The sequence below is a fragment of the Calidris pugnax genome, unplaced genomic scaffold (assembly GCF_001431845.1).
Source record: "Calidris pugnax isolate Ruff unplaced genomic scaffold, ASM143184v1 scaffold69, whole genome shotgun sequence".
In the NCBI taxonomy this organism is placed as follows: domain Eukaryota; kingdom Metazoa; phylum Chordata; class Aves; order Charadriiformes; family Scolopacidae; genus Calidris; species Calidris pugnax.
The window spans coordinates 7,752,583-7,770,799 of NW_015090859.1; the positions used below are offsets into that span (position 1 = coordinate 7,752,583).

At 38.4% G+C, this 18,217-nt stretch overlaps 1 protein-coding gene across 2 annotated transcripts in view; it reads left to right on the forward strand.

Annotated features, from left to right (window-relative positions):
* The window catches only part of NALCN (sodium leak channel, non selective), a 251,707-nt gene that overhangs the window by 35,721 nt on the left and 197,769 nt on the right, over window positions 1-18,217 (forward strand). For both annotated transcript variants that reach the window (XM_014944224.1, XM_014944225.1), the window contains exon 7: window positions 16,098-16,252. In XM_014944224.1, coding sequence (XP_014799710.1) covers window positions 16,098-16,252 — 155 coding nt within the window. The remainder of the gene's footprint in view (window positions 1-16,097; window positions 16,253-18,217) is intronic.

The window sequence follows — 18,217 nt, forward strand, 5'->3', positions numbered from 1 at the left end:
ACAAACTGGAACAGAGGAAGCTTCATCTCAACATGAGGAAAAACTTCTTTACTTTGAGGGTGCCAGAGCACTGGAACAGGCTGCCCAGAGATATTCAAACCCCACCTAGATGCATTGCTGTCCTACCTGTTCTAGGGGAACTTACTTTAACAAGGGGGTTGGACTAGATGATCTCCAAAGGTCCCTTCCATCCCCTACAATTCTGTGATTCTGTCAGATTGAACATCTAGCCTTAGCTCCTTTTTCTTTCATTATCATCAAGTATATATTTTTAGCTGTTTAAAAATTAGAAATCTAATTTATGTTAATTTTTAGGTGCCTTAGGCAGCTTCAGAAAGTAATTAATCACTTTTGCCATCTCCAGACCAGAATTGTAACTTTAAATGGCTCCCAGACTTGTGTATGAGGACTACAGTTATATTGAAAAATACTTTTTCCCTAGAAGTGCTGCCTCATTTATTCTGTCAAATGAATGGTGGTCACTCAAAGAACAATATATTTTTTTCTTTGTTGCTTAACATGTGGACTTATACCTTACTTTTGGCGCACTGCTCATTCCTACTGTGAAAACGTTTATTTTTTAATTTTCTGTTACTTCCAGCATTGTACCTTGTGAACTCTTATATATATTTGAGCCTTTTTTAATTTTTGAGGAATGTAGTGTAGAAGCTCTAGTTGGAGTCAGGCTGTGCCTTCTTTGCATAGGTCAGGGCTGACTTCCCAGAGCTGGATGCAGAATTTATAAGAACAACCACCAAGGGCTGGGAAAATAAATATAGAGAAAGAAATAACAGTTTTGGTGCCAAAAGAGGATAATTTAGAGGCAGACATTGGTCCAAAATGTAGTTAGAAAGGAGGTAGCATGCCACTTCTGAATCCAGGAGGATTCATTAGCTGAGATGTAGCAGAGCACAAAACCACAAAAATTGCCTGACAAATTTTGCTTTTGTCTATGGGGTTCAGTTGTTCAACTTTGTAAGGAGGATTAAACATTCCTCTCAGAAGTTGAGTCTGTCTATCTCAGGTGGTGCTGTTCCAGGCCAAAGTTGGCTGTACTTGGCCTTAAATAACTTCAAAATCTTTAATGAGCCACAGCTGTAAATGCTCAGTATTTCTGCAAACCAGATCGCAGGCTCCCAAGTCAAGATTAGAAAATGAAAAGCATCCAATTAGTGGCCACCTGTGAGAACTTTAATTTTAGGTGATTTGCCTCGTATTATGCAAAATTTCATGGCAAGCAGCAAGGGTAAAGTCTTATTATTGAGGTCAAGACTTCATCTATTTCAGAAATTTTAGAAATCACTCTTTTTAAGTCTACTGCCTTCTGAATTATTATTATAAGAGAGGCAAGTGTCTTTTGAAAACAGCATCTTAAAATCTCGCTATTCTTTTTTTATTTGAAAGGACGTGGCAGCCTCATCAGACACTCATTGCCTCTTTGACTGCTGCAAGTTCTTTTATCTTTCCATCCTTCTTGACGCCCACACTGCCTGACCTCCTGTCTCTCCACCTCCTCAGTCATTTTCTAATGTTAACTCTGACAAACAGAAATACTGAAGTGAGCTAACTGCGGTCTGAGTTTTTCATTCCATCTGTGAAATCAGCAAAATCTGACTTCCTTCCAAAGGCTGAAAAGCTTTTTTTTTTTTTTTTTGTCGTTTGATAATAAATCTTTTTTTCCTCTCATTCTTATGGTCTTTATTTCGCCAGACTTTTCCCTATAGGGAACACTGTCTTCTTCATAGGCAATTTTCTCACTCAGTATTCCCTTGTGATTATTACAACTATGTTGTCACAGTTTTTCCCTGATGATTTCTTTAACTGTTACATCTTTTTTTTCTGCCAATAAACGGTATATTACGTGGATTTCCTTAGTATGGATCTTCTTTAGTTGCTTGAAAGACACACAGTAACACAGTATGGTTGGAATGTAATGTATGTATATTCAATTATCTAGATAAGTCCATACATTATAAGCAGTTTGACAGGTTATTTTTTTATATCTGAGATTAATTTCAAAGTGAAAAAACATGGGGAAAATAGGTTGTGTTCCCAAATCTACTGTTATTTACTCTTGGGCACCTGCAGCATACAAATGGTACTTTAACAAAGACAGGAAAGAGACATTATTTCCAAACCGCTGCTTTGGCTCTGGTAGAGTATTTTATATATCCTCACACACTAGCTACTGAGTGTTTTCTTTGTTTTTTTTTACCAAGACATGTTTGACTACACCAAAATACTCTCATACTGCATGAGTAGATCATTTTAATTCCACAACAATAAATTTTTTCTTTGTACTTCTCAGACTGCACAGGAGCAAGGGGAAAGGAGGCCTTCCCTCATCAAGATGAACTATGGCTGACTGCCATAGAATGTAGTACTTACCTATTTCTTCTCCCAAAGTCATTTCTAAGGGCGTTTTTTTAACACTTTCAGCAGGGTATAGATTGAATATTTCTGTAGAACTGTCTGCCTTGTCACCATGGCAGTCAATTTAAAATCCTTCTTTGCAAGGTTTCTTGTTTAAAGTACAAACTGGAAAATAGATAAGAAAAATAATTACCGAGTAATAGGAAGATCTAAGAGGTTCTTGGTCATCTTTCCATCTGGCTATGGATAGGCCCCGAAAATGTCAGAAAACAGCTTCAAAGACTCTGGAGCTGAAAGTTCACTGCAATATCTAATAGAGGAAATAAATATGATTAAAAAGAACAAAAGGTATACAAGATACTGTCTCACATCAGCAGTGAGAAAATGAGTAATTGGATTTCTGAGAAAGGGAAGAAATCAAAGACCAAGCTTGAAAAATCAACGTAACAGGACTTCTTTAACAGGGCACATTAATTTATTGATGCTGATTGAACAACCAGCACTGCTTTAACACTTGCCTTTGGGATTTATTCACAATCTGTAAATGCTGATATGTCTCTAGTATAAACTCCTCAGGGAGAAGAGAAATAGAAGAAAGGCCTGATGTTTTTTAGACCCCAACCAAAATCAACAAATATACAGCATCAGAATGAAAGGGAAGTAATTCAGTCAAATGGGATCCTATCAAAAGGGTGGAAGAGAGTGCTGAGGCGATGGCCAGCATCGGTGCCCAAGGGAAGTGATCTTCAGGATGGACTCTCCTCGCTTTCAGAGGGTGTGTGATTTCTGAGCAGAAATCCTGATTTTGTCTAGAACTGTTACACAGACAGTTATCCAAAGCAATTGGGCTGTTTTTCATACGTTCTTTTCATACAGGCTTTCCAGTGTTTTTGTTTGCCCAGCTTCATTTTGAGCAAGAAGGTGACCTTTTAATGGAGGTCTACAATAGAGTGATTGGAACCCACTAACATCAGCACTTGGTGTCTCTAGTAATGACACATGCTTACCTGTATTCAGATTTGGAGCCATTTGGGTTTACACAATTCTTTGTCCCAGTGAAGACATCAAAGTTTATTGAACTTCTACTCAGCCCGTCAACCTTTATCGGTTTCCTGGCCTTCTCTGGCTAGTAAATACTCATTTTGAGTCAGCTGGAGTGAATTTTATTGACTGTGGTGAAATTGGCTGACTATCAATACAAGAATTTGAATAATGTAACTGACTCATCTCTGCAGCTACCACAACTCCAAAAAGTTCCATATTTATCCACAAGATTTTTACCTTATAATCGCTTTACAGAATTAAGGCCCACTGAGTACTGAACTTTCCACAGGAAACCTGCAGGAGGCTGGGAAGCAGCAAGTCAGGACATCCTCCAGTATATCATAAAATTGAGGGAAAGGCATCATTAGAAAAACAGAATGCTCTCCACTGAATCTGCCAGGTGGACGATCTGATGCTTTCTTGAATAGAAAGGAAGCTGGAAAAGTTCTCTTCTTTATGTTGCAAGAAAAAAGCTAGACAACCAATGGAGAAATCTGTGGATGTCCTGACATGCATAGTTTAGACAGCAGTTGTCACTGAAAATGTTGTGAGGAAGAGTCAATTCTGGATATGCAAGCAGTTACAGGAAGCAGTAAGAAAGAAGTTCTAAAAGACAGTTCATCTCTATTTCTGTAATATATCTTATATGTTGTTTTGAAAATCAGGTGACGGTTTTCAATTTTGTACTGCTTTCTGGAAGCTGAATGTGATGCCTAAGTTGGATTCCTGTCCCAGTCCCTTGGATTAGTGCCATTCAAAAAGGTCTGGGAAATGCTGGAGTATTCATCCTGAGGTATTTATGAGCAGACTGAAGCTATCATCTCTGCTATTTTATTATTTCCAAGAACTTGTGGAGGATTGGTGAGGAACTGGATGGCAGGAAAACAGCAGAAGTTTAAAAAGGAGGAAGGGATAAGATACAGGGAAAGAAAAGCCAGGTAAGCTTAACTTCTATCCCTGGAAGAATTCTGTAGTGACTAAACATACAAAAATTTTTAAGCAGCTGGAAGATAACAAGGAAGCGAGTAGCAGCTAATATGGATTTGTCAAGAATAAACCATGTCAAACCAATATAATTATCTATGTCAGGCTAACAGCCATGTGAATTGGAGAGAAGAGTGAATGTCATATATCTTTATTTTGGGAAAGCTCTGTAGCAGTCTCATAGGATATTTTTGTAAGCTGGCAGGAGAAACATGGTTAAGGTGAAAATAATCATAGAATAGGTGCAAAACTGCTTGGAAAACATGCTCAGTAAGTTGATATTGATTGCTCATTGTCAGAATGGAAAGAGTGAGGGTCCACCTACTTCTGTCTTCTGCTATTTAGAGGTTTCATTAACAGCCTGGATGATGGCAGATAGAATATACTTATTGCACTGAGGATGACATAACGTTTGGAAGGACTGTAAACATTTTGGAAGGCAAGATTAGAATGAAAATGATCATGAAAAATTGAAGACTCTGAAAAAATTGGATGATAGTCAGCAGGGACAATATATTGCACTTAGGAAAAATGAGCTGTACAAATACAGCACTGTGAATTACTGTTTAGGAGATAGTTCTCCATAAAGTTATTTGGGAGCATAATGGAGGAACAGAAATCAACGGAATTGTGCTCTTGTAAAACTATATAAATTGAAGTATCAGACAACATCAAGCATCATTTGGAGAGAATCTAAAGGAGGTGAAAAGGAATACTAAGATAAGAAGTATTTGTATCAAATTTCAGGGAGAAGATCTCAGGTTGGATAGGATATCAGGAAAAAACTTTGTAGTGGGATAAGTTGCACTGGAGCCCATTGCTTACAGAGGTTCTGAATTTCCCCACTGGGGATCTTTGAAACCGGCTGTGGGAACTTCTCTTGGGAAAGGTAGAAATAGTCTGGGCCAGGGAACCCTTTAATGTCCTCTTGAGAGTTCACATCCAATGTTATTTTTCTACAATTCTGTGTGACCCCTCTTGATGTAAAAAAAGTCAGATATCGTTATCCTCAGCATCCGAAGACCTGCTTGCCTTTGCTACATCGCTTTTAGAGGGGCCCACATTGAAATTGGGGAGGATTGGATGCAGTATGTGTTAGGGCAGAGGCGAGAGTGTGGCTTGCTGCTGCTTCTTGTTTTGTCTCTCTTTGTATGTAACTCCAGCCTCTTACCTGGTCAGTCCCTCAGTCCTCTGCTCACTTCCTCTCCTAGAAGACAGGAGAGTTTTAAATACATTTCCAGAAACCCCCCCAGATCCAGCATCACTCCCTGTCTCCGTAGCACGGAATAGGCTTATCAGCTGCCTTTGTACTTGATGAACCGACACGAATGCCCCACATTCCTTCTTTTCCAGTGCCTAAAATACTCACCACTCTTCTGTCCCTGCTGTAGCTGGTTCTGCTGGGCTCACTGATGCTTGATTTGACGAGTTTCCTTCACAGATTCGTAGTTTACTGCCCACCCTCTCCCTTCCAGCTCCTTTTCATCTCTGCCCTCCTTGCTTACCTCAAAGGCTTAGCCTTCTCACACTCTCCCAAGGCAGCAGGAACAAGAGTTATTACTTGTTACATCTTGATCTTTTATATCGCCTGCCTCTTTTCTTGATCATCATGGACATTGCCTAGGGGCAGTACTAAAACTACAATCCAGACCAAGTTTTTGTACCCTTTCTACTTGGCAGGTTAATGAGGGGGCTCTTCAGCTGATATTTGAACAAGCTTTGGTTACAGACTGTCAATGGCTCATTTAGTTTTCTCTCTTGAGCTGATGTAGCCTGTAGGTTTGAAAGTTAGACTAATTTGGGCTTTTACATCTGGGTTTCTTGGAGCCCCAGCAATATTTCAAATCCTTTATTGACAAAATTATCTGACTTCACTGAGGGTCTACAACTGCGTATTTAAAGATATTGTTCTCTGTAATGCCCTGTCAATGAAGCCCTTTCACCAGATGAAACAGTGATCCAGTTTGGGCAGTAAGCCTTCCTGTCAACCTTGTGTACCAGTTGTGCTACAAAATGGAGAGATCAACCTGCTTTCTCTTGGATGAAGTGAAAGCTTTGGTGGAACGACCAGTTCTATCATCAAATGTTAAATAGCTTCCACTTTGAGCTAGCTGGATGATGTTGAAAATTTATTCCTAGGTGCTCAGTGATAGCAGCCCCTTTCTTTTGCTATGCTGAGTCACATCTCCTACCACTTCAGATGTTGCATTAGTGGCTAGCTTGTGTAAATGCATTTAATGAAGGCAAACTGTCAAGACCGTGTGTAGTCTTAACACTTCACAACACAAGCTTTAGGAAGAAGTTTATTTTGCATGTAGTTCAGATTTGGATTCAGGGCAGTATTCTTTTATGATGCTGAGGATTACCCTGAATTATCCTAAGCAGAAGGTGTGCTGAGATAAAACTGCATTGTGCAGTGGTCCAGACAGTGGACCTTCCCTGATTGCTAGTTGTAGCTAACTCTACTGTTGGTGGTGGTGGGTCCAAAAGTGCTTGTGAGCTTTGATGGAAGTGAATCCCAGCTGAACTTCACGCTTATGATTTTCAAATTCTATAGTGCAGTTTAGTGACCTTGTGTTTTCCATATAGTTGGTAGACAGCTACTCAGAAGGTGTTTTTCTGTATTTAGTCCACGTAGTCTGATATGCAAGCTTAGGTTTTTTGAAGTGATCCTGATCCTTTAAAATCAAAATGGATACAGTCTTCAGCTTAGATTGTTTCATATATTTCAATTCATGTCCTTGCAAATTAAAAGAGAACACTTTTAAATTCTCTAAGGAAATACTTTCTTGTGTTGTAATAGGTACTATAGGTATGAGATCACTTCAACTTGTAAATAAGTCTAATTTGATACACCTCGGTGAAATGCAGATTCATGCAAACTAGATAGATTTGTTTGTAACTCTTCCTGTTTATTTCCTACGTATTAGCACTTATAGCGACAGCCTCCTTCGTTGTGTGAACACCATTAATTCATGTTGTTTTGATTTCCTGTGAAGCAAGTCTTGCATTAGCATACATATATTGCAATTGCTATTTGAATTCAGCTCCCTCATGATTGATTGTAGTAGTCACAAAAATGGGCTGTCATAGAGTTGTTATGCCATGTAGCATTTGTTAAAATCTCAAAGTAGCATGTTACTTCAAGAACAAACCCATACTGGAACTTCTGAAACTTTTCTTTGAGCTTTGCTTTCTAGTGCCTGGATGTAGATTCTAGCACTGTCCATAGGAAAGATCTCTTCTTTGACTCATTTTTCTGTGGTTAACTTTGATGGCTTTGGTCCTTTGAAGGGTAATGAAAGAGTGACTTGAATTTAATTTCGTCTAATGCCAGTAACTAGTGATCGAACCAATAGATTGTCAAAGCTATTAAGTAGCCACAATCATCCTGTTTTCATTTGGGCAATGACAATGTTGGCTTTGCATAACATAAGCAATCTGCCATGAGTATAGAGTCATCTGGTGTTGATGTTAGCACTTGTGTTAAGAACCTAAATGCCTTGAATTCCCTGTCTGTCTAGCAGAGAGAGAAAGGTGCTTCCGGAGTGTGGCTGAACCCACCGACCTCTGAACCCCTGGAGATGTGTTTCTCTCTCTGTTCATTGCCTAAAATGAGGTGGGATAAGTCAGGACAGCAGAGCTGCAGCCTTTTCTTCTAGTGATTCAGATAAGGTCTCGGTCTTTGAATTTTCACATCCTGAAGTGTGAGATAAGGTTTAATTTGAATCTCTTCAAAAATCCTGTGCAGTGAATAGGAATAGATGGAACATCAAAGGCACATTTTCTAAACCCTAACTTAGGTCATGCATCAAATGAAAAAAAGTTACAATCAAAATCAAATCAAACGCTAACTAGTATCACTGCCTCGTGCAATAAGCTGTCTAATTTAATCATGCCTGGTTAATGAATATGAGTGGGAGGAGAAAGAGAGTAAGACCAGACTTTTCTTACCTTGTTGAATAAACATGTAAACAATTTTCTTCCAGAAAAATTGGCCAAAAAAGTAAGAATCTCCAAATTCTGTACACAAAGGCTCGAGCTTAGACACTAGGGGACTGCAAAAACTGTCAAAAAGACTGGATACTAAGACCTGAAACCATACATATAAATAAGGAATGAAAGATCTGAACTGAATCATAAGATATAAAGATCTATGTGCTTTGTGGCAAACATACTGAAACACAATATGGTAGCAGTAGTAAAATATTACAGTATCTACATGTTGAATATAGAGTCAAAAGAAACAATTGGATCATCTAGTAAGACTTTGTTTTGTTTCCCTTCTGTGAAACCTTATAGCTTGTATCTGACTCCAGTGTGTCTCCCAGATAGGTATCTATTCTTGATTAGTTGGCAGAAGAACAATCCCTAAGCAAGGGAACTTTTTGTTTATACTGAAAACTGTTTCACTGTTAAAAATATGTTCCTAATTCATCATCTTAATTTGTCTTGCTGCTTGTTCTTTAAAAATTAATGGCACATTAACATTCTTCCGGAATTTCCCTGCTATTTCAAGATGCATTAAAAATTAATAGAAGAGATGGGAGATGCCCTCAGATATTTGGGCCTGTTGATTTGAATATAATTACTGCTAGCAGATGCTGTCTGATATTCTCCTCAGTTACTAATTCTTGAGTAGTGAGATCTGTGTTTGCCAAGTTAAAATGTAAAATATGGAATGTTGCCAAAGCTTAAGCTTTGTGTTTGTAGTGTTTCTAAAGTCACGAGTCCTTTAAGCATGCCCTATCTTATCTTTTGATAAAAATAATAAATAGATATCAGAGACAATCTGTTACCAGGAAGGTTTGAAAGCTTTATAGTTATAATTACAGATATAATTATGAGAAACATTAAATATGGATGAAGTTTTCACACTTAAAATTTTAAAGATAAAACAGATTTTGTTCTCAGATTAAAAACAGGAAACAGCTTCTGTAAGTATGGTGCATGATGACTTTAGACCTAAGTTTGTCTGAAAATAAAACATAACATTTAAAAATTACCCTTGGGAATGCTAAGATTATAAAATATCAGAGGAAGAATTGTGCCTAGACATATCTGTAATCGTTAAACCAGAGAGGTAGTCTCTGAAATTTCTTTAACTATCATCAGTGATTTTGGATGATACTGTTACTGGATTACCTAGAATCTGTAATGACTCCAGCAGCAGCACTGTCCCAAGTTGCAATCTCTTTCTGCACAAACTAGAAGATCTATCAATAGAACTCAATTACAGTATGACTCCCTTTCACTGAATTTAATGGTAATATATGTGTCTTACTTCAGTCACAGGAGAGTTAGCTGACAGTGAATACACTTTGAAAAAAATATGCCCACTAATAATGATAAACGACTACTGCAAATTTTAGGAACGTCAATATCACTAATTTATACGTTAGTATTTTCCTTGTTAAGCTGAGGTCATAATGTGATAATTATGAAAATGAGCAATAGAAAACTTCATGATAGAAACAAAGGTCTTATAATTATTATCATACAAGCGTATTGTTCTAACAACTGTGCAGGAGTTGCTGTTATTGTTAGGTCTCTCTGTAAAAAGAGCAGTATTGTAAGGAAGTAGTCTAGGAACCATCTGTTAATAGCAGTTGTATGTTTGGAGCTTCCCATCGGAGAAAATGCACTCAATCGGGTTAGCACAGTAAGAATTAAGATACGGATTTGGGAATAAAAGACACGTTTAAAAGGACAAATGAAAGGATATTTGCCTCGGTGCTTAGATTGCTTTCATGGTCACCAAGCAACAAAAAAACTTTAAACCTTCTCCTGTTTGTTTTTCACAAGAAGTCAGATAAAAAGCAAGTATTTTTCCAGTTGGGCTTCCTATCTTTTAAATTCCCAGATTTTCTGAAAACAAAGGTAACTTGGAATATGAAAGAAGTATTTTTAACTACCTAGCGATATCAGCAGCTGAATAGTAGTTGGCATGAGCTATCTGAGCCTTTAAGAGGCCATATTCTAAATAGAAAATTTATTTAAAACTTCCCTTCTGCATAATGTTACTGGTACAGTGTTGTCACAGGAACCGTAATCTCAGATTTCCTATTTTTTATTTGTATAAAATTACAGATATTAGTTACGAATATGCCAGGAGTATCTTTTTTTTTTCCCTTTTTTATTTCTGTAGTTTATCTTCTTTAAGAAAAGTCTCTTGATTGGAAAACAAGATTCTGTGCTCTAAAACTGGATGGTGATATAGGGGGAAAGCAAACTGAGGCTGATGACTTGGCTTATGGACCATAGGAACCATCATTTTTTTTAACTTAGAGGCCCTGATGTGTAGGCATTTAGTGCTGCTTGAAATAACTAATGCATCCAAGATCCTCAAGTAATGACACAGGACTCTCAGATGTGGCACAGGACCTATGGAGACCTGTGACCTCCTAGATCAGCATCTAAAGGTTGAGGGTTACCATCAGGCATCCCAAATGGCGCTAGCAGTCTGTGTGAGGAAAATCAAACTGAGTTAGAAGTCTTTTTTACATAGTCATTTTTTACTATGAGGGTGGTGAGACACTGGAACAGGTTGCCCAGGGAAGTTGTGGATGCCCCGTCCATGGAAGAGTTCAAGGCCAGGCTGGATGGGGCTTTGAGCAACCTGCTCTAGTGGGAGGTGTCCCTGCCCATGGCAGGGGGGTTGGAACTCCATGATCTTTGAGGTCCCTTCCAACCCCAACCATTCTGTGATTCTGTGATTCTAAGTCTGGGGTATTTGCATGGACTCAATTGCAGGAGGGAGCTTTATATCTAGAATGCAAAGTCTTGTGACTAAACAGAGCTTATTCTGCATTTGATGTGAAAATCTATTCTAATGTATGGTTAACTGTATTGGTAAGAAGTTAACAAGGAGGAAGTTAGTATTTGCTACTCCAGAAATTAGTATTTGCTATTTCAGATCTGTGTCTGAGAGGTTCCGCTGTCATTAATCTGCCAATCTCTACACATCTTGTATTTATATTTTGGTGCTTCAAAGAAAGCTCCAAAACCATTGTTAAAATCAGGACGCTCATGACGCAGCTGACCTTAGTTTCCCACTATGAATCCAGCTTGCAAATTACATCTCATTTCATAAAACACTGAAACAATGTAGAATTTAAAGCTTAAGAAAAAAAATGTTCATGGGCTATAATAATTGTCTACAACAGTGCAGTGAAAGTGTTTCACAGAAGTAGATCACCCCGGTTTTCAGAATAAAGAGAAATTAATTATGTATCTTTCACCTATATAATGTAAGAGAGCAGTATTAATAACTCTCAAGAGATAACTTGTCTAACGTAAATGTAGAATAACAATATTACTTGATCAGAAAATGTTCATTGAGTGATCCTGGCCCAGAATCAATTTAATTTGTACTTTAGGAACTTCTCTGCAACATGGAGCTCTGTGCTCTCTTCTGCATTTATTTTAGGTTTATTGCTGTATTCTCACTAGCTTGGTGTTTTTGCCTTGTGTTCTGGCAATATGGCAAAACAGAAGTGTCTTTTAGAAAAATGTATAGGAATGAAAATTTTTTTTCTAAATTGCGTGCTCCAAGTTAGACATCTCAATTTATATAGCAGAAGAGGAAACTATGAATCCTTGAGATATTAAAGAGAAATCTGTCTCTTATCAGTCATCTGATCCAAGCCTATTTCTGTATTAGTGCTTTCTATACGGCAGTGTCCATTTTGCATGTAGGTTCTATCACTTTCTGAATTCGTTACTTCACGTTAAGTCACAGTTATTGAGAGTGACCTTTAAGCTCTTCAGAACTACTTAATCTCTCTATTCTCAAAGGTTTTTGTCATCCTTCAGCGTATGCTTTTTGTGATTTTGATGAAGCCGGTTTCAGAGAGTCCTGCAGGTCACTAATGAAAATGGATAGCACCGAACCCATTGCCAATTCCTCTGAGGTCCCGGTTAATGGATTGCTCCCTCTTTGGAAACTGTACAGTTGCTACTTACTTGCTTTGCCATTTTTTATGACTGCGATGGTATTTTTACCAACACAATAGTTCTGTAGACAGCAGCAGTGCAGTGCCTGGTTTTGGTGCAGAGATAGACATGGGGTTCCTTTCAACTAATACAGAAAATCCTTCGGCTCCAGCTAATTCATTTTTAGTTATTGACGTCGTCGCCTAATTAACCATATGCATTTCTTTAATACCTTATCAATAAATATCCTTCTTACTTTTTTCTCTGTAATTTTCTGGACCTGGAAACTACATTACTACATTGGTATTTTTGAATAGCTTTCTGGTGATAACCTAGAAATTTAATAGAAAACCAGAATTAAACTATCCCATTTTTTCTCCATTTCTGTTTTTGGCAGAGAAAGTCAGGCTAACAGAAAAGAGGAAGTTAGGAGCTACCTCGCATAATTCGTCTCTTAAGTTGCCAAAACCTCTCGTTGAAGAATGGCCCTAATGAAGAGATGGTGCTCAAAGACAAATTGTGATCACGTGAGCACATAGTGGTTGAAAGACCAGTTTTGCTATTGGTGGCACGGAAAACAGGCATGTGTATTGCCAAGACACATAAATTCAGGCTCTTCTCATGATGTACATATGTATGTACGTAGTCAGAACGTTCTTCAAGCATTTAAAAACATACCAGAGTAGATTCCTACGTCTTTTCTAACGATCATTATTGAAGTATTCTTATCAAGCGATGTGGAGTCAATTATTTCCTTCTGCAAGCTTTGCATCCCTGTGCAGAACTAATTTCTCAGCTCACCTGTTGGGTTGATGCTGTACACCATGCACATTGAATGCTCTGCACAGGAATATTCAGTTGGTCTACTGGGATGAATTATTTCTTTGGTTATGTTGCAAGAGTTTGTAATTTTATCAAGGCTCCTAATTCAGCAAGCTATTTACATACATTGCCTAATTGAACTTTTGAGGTGGTTAAAACTAATTAGGTGCTGAATCAGCACCTCAGTACTTATTTGGTGTTGAGTATGGCCTATGAAAGAATAAAACAAATCATCTTGTATTGAAAATATCTGATGATATTCTAGCCTCCTCTAGACTAGATATATAATATTGCCGAGTCCATGTAGACTAGTCTATGCTTAATCACTGTCTTGAGGCTGAACACATTGCTTGGTGACACTGGTCCAAAAAAAGCCTATATCTGTACAGGTACAGATACTATAAGCAGAGATTCTTTCTTTTTAGCCTAAATCATACTCAGTGCATGGAGACAGCTTTCATTCTTCATGAGGTTTGATGTGATGCAAAAATGACCTAGGTTCAAATGAAGCACTTAAAACGAGTGCTTTGCATGGTAGTGATGGAGCCAGCAAGACCATTAATAATATGCCCTCACACTGCTAGCCTCTTGGATCTGAGGGATTTTCTAATGCAAACCATCATGTAAAATTCATTAGCTACCAGTAGCCAGATTTCTGAATCTGCTTGAGCCAATGAATTAATTTTCATTTCTGAAAATATTCATAAAATGTTGTCTTATGGTAATCCCATATATTATAAGGGCTTTTAGATGGCAGTATCATAAATCTAACGTACTTAAAGCATACAACTGGGTATGAATAAGCATATTCTAGTATAAAGGAATTAAAATGCCCAGGTGAATTTTTAAATCCTTGAGTGACATGTGCTGAGCATGTTTAAAAAAAGTGAAAGGAGTGTACATATCCTTGTGTATCTGGATGTCTTTTTTAATTATGCACATAGCTAAATTTCAGGGTGTTCTTTAAAACTTCAGCTGGAACTGTACCTGTCTGTGTGTGCATCCATGCAGATATGTATGGCTCTCTGGTATAGTGAAGAAATTACTACAGGGTGCAATTACTCTGCATTTATAATTGCCAAAGGAAAATTGTGTAGGAAGCTTTGCTTTCACACTGACAGATTTAGAGTAACCTATTGCTATTGCATACAGTGCATAAAAGCAAGAAAAATAAAGTAATTAAAGCTTTTGTTCACCCAATTTAGTTGTCAAAATGCATATGTATGTCAAAATGCATATGTAATGCATACTAATTATACAAAAGGGCAGACTGAAAGTTTCACCTTTTCCGTGGCCAAGCAAGATTAATTAAAATGATGAATTTTAAGGCACTGGTCTGAAGCCTCGGGATAATGGGGTACAACCTACAAGATTTTCTTTGCAACTTTCATTTTGGATGTTTCTACGTCAAAAGTCTGCACTGTGACCAGGAAGTCAGAATCAGCCTGAACATGAATGGAAAAATGCTATCATCTGGGTTTTCTTCTCAGACCAGAACTCACTGTGATTAGCTTTTCATGACTGATCTGCCCTAGGACTGAACCAAAAATCAGGATTTTCATTTGCTGGATGAGAGAATAGAAGCAAGGAGAAAAACGGATGTTGGTTAGCTGTGTGCTTATTCAGCACAGTTGGGGCCATGTCGTATTTGAACCTTTCTTCTCTTTGATTTACCCAGCTGACTCATGGCACAAGGAACAGGAATCCTCACTTCTGCGCTGTAATACTGTGCTGTGTTGCTTTGTAGACCCTAAGAGAGACCTGCTGAGGACTGAGCAGATGGGGGGGGGAACGTGCTAAGGTTACCTCTTAACTAAACTACTTCTTGGGAAATGGAGTGACCAGTGTTTGGTTTTGGCAAAGGACTATGTGTTGCAATTATTAACTGGGTGCTATAAATGCTTAGAGGGAATCAACTGCCTGAGCTTCTTCTTACAAAAGTTTGGGAGAACTTAGACACACATCTTTATGTGTACATGTCACAGGCATTTAACAACAGGACAGGGAGCTACAAACTTGTCCTCTCTCTCCTTTGACTTCTATGTCCCTTAGCACTGATCTACCTGAATCTCTCACTGTGGTACAGTGTGACAGAGCCTCTCCAGCAGCTCAGACCCAGGTGCCAGAGGAGCTGGGAAGACAAGTGGTGCTCACCCTCCGGCAACAGTAAAAAATGGCCAACACACTGTGTTGCAGTGCTGCCCCTTTTCTCATGGGTTTTCTATTTTTCAGTATTAAATTTGTCCACATAAATCAGATTGAACCAGTTCAAAACAGTTCAGATTTTTCATCTATTCTACCAAATCATTACTGGACTGACTTAAAAGTGAAACAGATCTGTTTCAGTCACAGAAATACCTAGATACTAATTGCTCTAAAAATGTAGTGATTTGACTTCTTCTCTGTGACTGTGGCTATCTATCTGTGGCGGAAATCTGGCCTGACCAAGGTACAAGAAGCTGAATACATAGTCAGGTGGCTGACAAGTCACCCACAATGATCCTTTTAAAGAGTGTCAAAGTTAGCTCGGGTAATGTCTGTGGAAGTCAAAGTCACAGTATTGACTGCAGTTGAACATGCCCTCAGCATTTTCAAAGGAGCCTGAACCAGTAAGTATCCAAACTGCATTAAAGAGCAGATGGAGCAGCTGTATTTTAACTCCTCTGTGTCCTGGAGAGTCCATATTTTTGATGGGATCATTCGCCATGTGAAGCTTCTGCTGTTGGTATTTATACCATCGCTACATAAGACTGAAGTCTTAGGAGACTGCTAGCTTGCCCTTTACCATAAGTAAGTGCTTAATTAATGAAAGTAACATACACCAAAGAACATCAGATAGCAAAAATAATAGCTGATGTACTTTTCACTTTTCGCTTTCAAGTATTCAGTTTTGCTATGGGTTGACTTTGTGTAATACTTTAATTTTGTATTTTTCACAGAAATGTAACCTGGAATAATTTAGCTATCCCAGACACCCACTGTTCCAGAGAGCTGGAAGAAGGTTACCAGTGCCCACCAGGATTTAAATGCATGGACCTTGAAGATCTGGGACTAAGCAGGCAAGAGCTGGGCTACAGTGGCTTTAATGAGATAGGTCTGTCCTACCGGTAACATTCATTTCAGTATCAATTTAAAAATGTTTATGAAATGAATAGAACAGATAGCTCATGTCTGTGCTGAAAAGATATCAAGTGCAATCAGTATTCTGCTGAAGTAGAGCACATGCCAGAAAGGGAAGCTGTGCTGTTTGCTTTGGAGTGATGAAGTTATAATCTATTTTTACATTGCCTGGGATCCCAGGATTTAAATAACTTTAAAACAATATCTTTATTTAAGAAGAGTCAGCCGTTGATTATCACCGGCATGCAAATGCAGTGACTAATTTCTGTGTTTTATTTATGATTCATTTTAGAGTACATAATTCATCCTATTTGTCTAATTTTAGTAGTAATTCCCATGCAGAAAAAAAACCCCTCCCGAATTACTTTGATGATCACCTTGGTACTAAAGAGAAGCGGGGAGAGAAAATGAGATCATGTGTATCTGTAACAATCTTGATCCAAATTGTGTAAGTCAGAGCATCACCCAGAAAAATGACTGGGAGTCAGGCAGATTTTGCAATACAGGTGTAATTTGTGTTCTGTGAGAAACACCGCAGAATCACCATCAGAATACATTTTCTGCCAGCTGCAGTGTGTCATGCCATCCCCACAAGGAAACGAGCGCAGAACAGTAATTCAGGAGAGGTGGCAGGAGCATGGGCAGCTGTGGCAAGATGCATATCCAAATGGAAAATACACAGTTACGCTGTCAGAACATCGTGGTTACCTCACATTTATTTAACAGACAAAGGTCCAAAAGGAGCCTGCAGCTGTTAATTTTCACTTAAGCACAGGTAGGGAAGTCCCTTCAAATGATAAAGCATGTCTGCAGGCTGTATTCTTTCTGATCCATCTTTCTGATTCTGATAAGCTCTTTTATTCATTTTTTCTGGCTTGATCTCCAGACTGTTGTCCTGGCCCCAGCTGAACTTGAAGGTAATAAAAAGGTTTAATGACTGAATGACTGCTATCCAAAAAGTTCCTTTGAATATGGAAAGCCTTTGCAGCTGAAATCACTTCAGTTGGTTCCCAGGCTGCTGAATATACACAATGAGCCAGAGAGTTACAAGAAATAGTCTCAGAGTCCTGTTGCAATAAGTACTCTGTGATACCAAATGCTTTCTGAACAAAAACTGCCATTTGTGTCCCTTCTTTTTTGTTGTGAGAAAGGGAGAAACTGATTTAAACCAAGCTCCATTCTGTTTCCTCTGGGGTCAGAAGCGTACCAGTTGTACCTATCTTTTGTATAATTTTTTTTCTTCAGTAGATCTCAAAGGATAACCCTGTCTGATCTCTCAGGTTCCTAAGGTTCAGATTCCTAAATTAGTGGCATATTATCTCTTCAGATTCCTAATTTAGTGGCGTACTGCCATGCCCGGGTGAACATGAGCTGAGTTCGCACTAGAAGTTAAAAACAACCACATGTAAGTAAGTTCTGTGGTTTGTGATGGCTTGGCAGGGGAGTGTGGGATAGGTGTATCACCAGAAGAATTGCACCTCAGATTGAAATCACCCTTCTTATCTTGACATGCAAAATTATTTGTGGCATTGAAGGCTGTTATTCCAGCTGCCTACCTGGTCACCAGGGAAAAGTAGTTGCTATGCCTTCGACAAGCTTAAGTGGGTAGATGATTTGAATGAGGTTCAGAGTGCTTAATAAAGGAGGCCAGTATGTTTTTAATGATGGGGGCAGATTGGCAAAGACAGGTGAAATAGTTTGTCCAAGGGTGCCTGCAAAGCTGATTTGAAAAACAGGGCTCAAACTCTGGTCTCCTGAGTTGCAGTCTGATTCTTTATCAATATGTCATTCCAAGTTCTGCATTTTAAAGATCAAACATTGCTAATAGATTTAGGAAACTTGTTATAGATACGTTGGTTTTGTCTAGAGATAGGTAGCCAGTATATAACACCTCTGAGTACAGCAGTCAGAAGTTAAGTTGATGATCAATTGAAAGCTG